At 53.1% G+C, this 5,783-nt stretch overlaps 1 protein-coding gene across 1 annotated transcript in view; it reads left to right on the top strand.

Annotated features, from left to right (window-relative positions):
* Window positions 1–5,783, top strand: part of EXOC3 (exocyst complex component 3) — a 19,364-nt gene that overhangs the window by 11,153 nt on the left and 2,428 nt on the right. Inside the window, exons 6-10 of the mRNA XM_011373906.2 lie at window positions 476–601; window positions 1,608–1,708; window positions 3,900–4,010; window positions 4,094–4,244; window positions 5,360–5,482. Of these exons, the coding sequence (XP_011372208.1) occupies window positions 476–601; window positions 1,608–1,708; window positions 3,900–4,010; window positions 4,094–4,244; window positions 5,360–5,482 (612 nt within the window). The remainder of the gene's footprint in view (window positions 1–475; window positions 602–1,607; window positions 1,709–3,899; window positions 4,011–4,093; window positions 4,245–5,359; window positions 5,483–5,783) is intronic.

Here is a 5,783-nt window from a genome sequence, read left to right on the forward strand (position 1 = left end):
TGAGCCTGTCCTGTGCCCGGTGGCCAGCGAGACCCTGGACGTCCTGCCCAAGTGCAGTTGGCACCTGCCAGCCCGAGAGTGGGAGGGTGGCATTTAGGGCACCGAGTGCTGCCTGGTGACCGTAGGCAGTCCCAGAGCATGAGGAGGGCAGAGTCTGCTCCCTGGGCCAGTGCGCTTGGCGCCAGACTGCACTGTCACCGAGCTGCGGTGGCCCATGCCTGGGCCCACGCCTCTGCTCATAAGGACGGCGCTGGTGCCCAGGCCGCCAGAGGCGGGTCTTCCACGTGCCCCTGAACCGGCCTGTCCTCCAGAAGCTTCAGTCGATGGAGGCTGGCGAGGGCACCTCGGATGGCCTCTCCGGTGGCGCATGTTTAGGAACAGGAATGCCTGGGGTGCCGTGCTTGATTTCTGTGGCTGCATGCTTGGCTCAGGGGCCTGTTCTCTCTTTCCTTCCTTTGGTGCTAAACTTCCTTAGTCGAACATCATTGCCTGGCTGCGGAAAGCTCTAGAAACAGACAAGAAAGACTGGGTAAAAGAGACGGAGCCAGAAGCCGACCAAGACGGGTACTACCAGACGACGCTCCCGGCCATCGTCTTCCAGGTACCCCCCGCACGGCTCCCAAGTTCACGTCTGGGCTCGGCGGTCGGGTCTGCGGTTTTTACAGACGCACAGGCACCTCGGTTCGTAGTGAAGGCAGGGACGCCTGCCCGGTGCCCTGCACCGCTCCCACTGGAGCTTGGGAGGCAAAGGGTCCACCTGCCATGTCGTTTTGCCCAGTGTCACTTTAGTTTTCCTAATTCTTTTGAATTTGAACTGTGACCTAATTCTGTGCTATTTTGTGACGCTCTTGCTTGAGTTAACTTATTTGAAGTTTCCTGCTGGGAATGGCCAAGATGTGTCTTTGTAAATGCCACAAAACGGAGTCTAACCTGATGGATTTAAGGAAGACTCCTTTAGATTTTGGTGGTAATCACGCATTCTCATGGTTAATTCACTCCTTAATGCCCGGCCTCCTGCTGGTGGCCCCCAGCATCCTTCTTTTTCTCTGGCCCATGTTCTTTTCTCCCTTTGACAGTAGGAGAGCTGAGTCCTGGTGGAATATTCGTGTGGCACTTGTCTGGCACTCTGGCTGGCAGCACTGAGCGCTGGTGGCTTTTCCATGGGTGACACCCATTAGTTAGCCACAGACTGGTCCTCACCCTGTCTTTTCCTTTGGAAACTAACATCATGACAGCCTAGCTTCGACAGGGACCTGGGGCAAGGTCCGCCTGCTGGCCCTTCTCCTCAGCTCCAGTGTGGGTCCTGATTCCTCTAAAGAAACCCACGTCACAGATCATGGCGCAGCCCCTGGCACCCAGGCCGCCTCCCCGGGCCCCATCTCCCTGTCAGCACCCCCTCGTAGAGACCTGCCCGTTGGCAGGAAGTTAGGAATCAAGTCACATGTTTTTATCTGGTGAGGATGTTGCTTAACTAACTTTATCTCTTAGGTGGCTTCATTTTTTTTCTCTGAATTTGAGTTGCCCTAACAACCAGCTAGCAGGGGCTTTGAGTGATGGGAACCTGTGCTCTGGTGAGTCTGTCACTTCATAAGTTCTTCAATTTTTAGATGTTCGAACAGAATCTTCAAGTTGCTGCTCAGATAAGTGAAGATTTGAAAACAAAGGTGCTCGTTTTGTGTCTTCAGCAAATGAATTCCTTCTTAAGTAGGTATGTATTTGTCACTGTACTAATTTAGAAAGTTTATTTTTCTAAAAATTAAAAGCAAAAATGTGTCGACCCTAACGTGCCTGACCAAAAAGAGCGGGGAGCTGGGACCAGCCACCGCCGTCTTCTGTTCAAAGCGCAGACTTGGTCTCCATGTCCTCTGGTGGGTCACAGTGACTCCCCGGGAGCCCGCGGTGAAGCAGAAGCGGCTCCTCAGGCACCCGTCCTCTGTCATCTGATTCCCAGGGCGGGGGCGGCTCCCATTGCAGAGGCACTCTCTGGACCAGGGGCTTGGGGACTGTCTCCAGGACACCTCCCTCTCCTTGAATTATTCATGAGGGGCATTTGCTGACCTGTACAGGAGTCGAAAGAATAACACCAAAATGTTGTCATCCAGGTCCAAAAGCTGTCCGTTTAAAGCCACCCCTGCCCCATTGGTCTCCCTCTCTCTCTGCTGAAGTAACTTGAAGAAAATCGCAGATGCTGTGGCGTTTCCCCTGCATTCTCCACCGAACTCCAGTGCCATCAGCCCGCTTCCTGGCCCGCCTGACACCAGCTTGTACCGGGTTTTCCCGGGGGTCGCAGACACGTCTCTATCGTGTGCGGCCCTTGGGGTTCTCAGGTCTCGTACCAGAGAGCAGCCCCTTCCCCTCTTTGAGCCATCAGCTTGTGGAGATGCACAGGTCATCCTGTGGGGTGACCAGCATTCTCCAGCCAGTTCTCAGAGCGCCATCTGCTCCCAAACCACAAGTGGGCTCTAGACGCTGTGGGTCCCTGTCTATGCCCCCCGTTTGGCAAGAACCCTACCTCAGTGGTGTGTGGGCTCCCCACGGCAGCACCCTGGGAGATGCGCGTTCCTCTGCCCTACGCTGGGGGCTCGTGCCAGCAGTCAGGCCCCTCACAGTCCCCGCTAGCCATCCGTCTTGGGGTCACAGCCTGAGTTAGTCATTTTGTTAAAGGGATGAGGATTTTCCTGTAAAGAGGAAGTTTTCCTCACCTGTGCACCTGTTCGGTTACCTGGCCCGCACTTTGGACAGAAAGGTAGAACAGGTGCTGAATCATGTCCCTTTAATTGCGAATTCTCGGTGCGGTTTTTTTTAAAACGTTTATTAGTTTCAGGTTTACAGTGCATGGGTTAGACGTTTCTGTAGTTTATGAAACGATCCCCCCATCGTGCTCTCGCCTCTGGCCCTCCACCCGGCCATCACGTTACTGCCGACCGTGTTCCCTGTGCCGGCTCCCCATCCCCGTGACCATCTGTCAGCTACTAATTTGTACTTCTTTAACCCGTCACTCCATTCTCCCTGCCCCCCAACCCCCCTCTTTCTGTCACCAGACTGTTCTCTATATTTGTGTCTAATTTGATTAGTTCGTTCTTTTTGTTCCTTAGATTCCGCATATAGGTGAAATCATATGGTATTTACCTTTCTCTGTCTGACGTATTTCACTCAGCATAATAGCTTCTAGCTCCATCCACGTCGTTGTGATTGGTAGGATTTCATGTTTCTAATGGATGAGTAGAATTTCGTTGTGTATGTGAACTGTAACTTCTTTGCTCCATCGTCTAGGTTGCTCCGTATCTCGGCTGCTGTGAACTGTGCTGCCGTTCACACGGGGTGCACAGGTCTTTACAGCCACACAGGGCGCCCGGATCTGTACAGTGTGCTCCTTTCTTAAGACCTGTAGAGCACGTGCTGTTACAGTCCCACATGCGTTTGAGACTACGAAATAAGTTAAAGAATACAGCATGTGGTCATCCCCATTGTTCATTTTCATGACGTCTAAAGAGTCTAATTTATTTTTACTTTGATTGCTTCAGGGAGAGTCTCAGAAACAGACGTTTTACCTAATGTGATAGTGTTCTCTGTAGCATTGTCTGGGTTTCCAGGCAAATTGTGTCAGATAAAATCAGATAACTTCTGCAGTTGCTCACAAGCACACGTTTCAGAATATTTGTATGATCAGAATACTGAACCGTATTTTAAAGCACGATATGAAATTAATTTTTAATAGTCCAGTTAAGACGAGCACCCTCTGCTTTTCTACTTGTATGGAGCTTCCAAAAAATTTGTTTTTAAAGACGAGTCCTCCCGAGTGTTAGCGATGTGAAACTTACCTGTTAGCTGTGGTGTCCCGTGGTGTTTGGAGCGTCTCCTGGTCACTTTCTGACAGTGTTCTGTGGGCGTGTCCTCAGGTACAGAGACGAAGCCCAGCTGTACAAAGAGGAGCACCTGAGGGACCGGCAGCGCCCACACTGCTACGTGCAGTACGTGGTCGCCATCATCAACAACTGCCAGACCTTCAAGTATGTGGCCTTCAGGTTGCGGACAAGGACAGGCGCGTGGAGACACTCGGCTGCCTCACTGAGCCTCGGCTGTTCCCTTGCAGAGAATCCATCGTCAGTTTAAAACGGAAGTATTTAAGAAGCGCAGGCGAAGACGGCGTGTCCGTGAGCCAGCCGAGCATGGACGGCGTACTGGATGCCATCGCCGACGAGGGCTGCCGCAGCCTGCTAGAGGAGGTCTTCCTGGACCTGGAGGTGGGGCACCGACCGCAGTCCTGCCTGCGCCCTGGGTCACGGCGCCCGCACTGGGCTTCGCTGTGGCGCGGGCGCAGGCGCTGGTCCCTCTGCCGCGTGACCGAGTCAGTGTCAGTGGACTGCGAAGTAGAACCGAGTGTGCTGGAGGGGGACGGTCACGTCCCTTAGCAGAGTCTGGATACCAGAGCAAACCGAGGACACGGGCTCGGCGCCTCCACGTCACGTAGGCCTGCTCAGTTTAAAAGTAGACGCAAAGCAAAGCTATCAGCAGAACGCGGTGAGCTGGTCTCGAAAGCCTGACGCACCGCAGGCAAGTGAGGCTTCAAAACACGAAAGTGGTTCCGCGTAACATTGGCAGAAACCAGACTATGTTTAGAAAATAAAAGCGCGGTCATCTCGAGTCCCCTGGAAAGGCGCTCCCGAGGTGACGCGTGGGGTCATTTCACGATGTCTGACTTTCTCAAAAATGGCTTAGAGCACAAATGAAATGTGCGCGTTTGAAATTATTTCAAAGTCCAGAAAAAGACAATGTAATAGAAAAGCAAAAGACGTGAATAACCATTTTTCAGAAAAAAGGTTATAAGTGTCCTAAATATGAAACGAAATGCTCAGTCTTCCGATCTTTGCAGAAATACCAGTCAGAACAGCGCTGCCCGCTGCTGAGCGGGGCGGCCTGGGGCGGCACCGTAGCCGAGGGCCCGCGGGGGCCCTGCACCTGCGCCCTCTGGGGCCGTGGGCGGCGCAGGCCTTGGAGGGCAGTTTGGAGCCGGGAACTGAGGTTTTATTTGGATACTTTTTGAGTAATTCCAGTTTTAGCAATTTCATTTACAGAAATGTAGGGATTCACTACTGCATTACGCTTGTAGAATACGAAAAAATTTAAATGTTCGTCAAAATTGGGTAAATAAAGTCTGTATGAAAACACACGCAGTCACCGAAGGTCGGCGTGCACCCCTGGACACATGCACACGCCACCGCTCGCGGGCCGGAGCAGTGGTGGCAGTACGTGCTGCTGTCACAGCAGCGCGTCCGTCAGATGTGCAGTGCCTCCCTCCCAGTGCGTGCGACTTGGGGACAGTGTCGCGGTGATGCTTACTGTGGTCTGTGCTTTTCAGCAACATCTCAGTGAGCTGATGACAAAAAAGTGGCTGTCGGGATCGAAGGCTGTAGACATCATCTGCGTCACCGTGGAAGACTATTTCAATGATTTTGCCAAAATCAAAAAGCCATACAAAAAGGTAAGAGTGAGGGGTACAGTCACGTGATGTGAGCTCACCTGTGTGCTGGAGCCCACGTGGCATCTTGTGTCAAATCAGTTCTGTGCATGGGAGTTCACAGGAGGTGTCGCTAACCCAAGGCTGGGGGCAGAAGAGACAGGGCTTCTGGGTGAAGATGGAGCCCCTGCACCTAACTTCACTGCCCCCTGACTCCCCGCTAAGCCCTCGCCGTGGGTGTGGGGCCTTGTGAGAGGACCGGAGAAGGGCGGTCCCCACTCTAGACCCCCGCCAGGGCGTCTGCGGGCTGCTGACCACCTTCCTC

The sequence above is a fragment of the Pteropus vampyrus genome, unplaced genomic scaffold, assembly GCF_000151845.1.
Source record: "Pteropus vampyrus isolate Shadow unplaced genomic scaffold, Pvam_2.0 Scaffold235, whole genome shotgun sequence".
Lineage (NCBI taxonomy): Eukaryota > Metazoa > Chordata > Mammalia > Chiroptera > Pteropodidae > Pteropus > Pteropus vampyrus.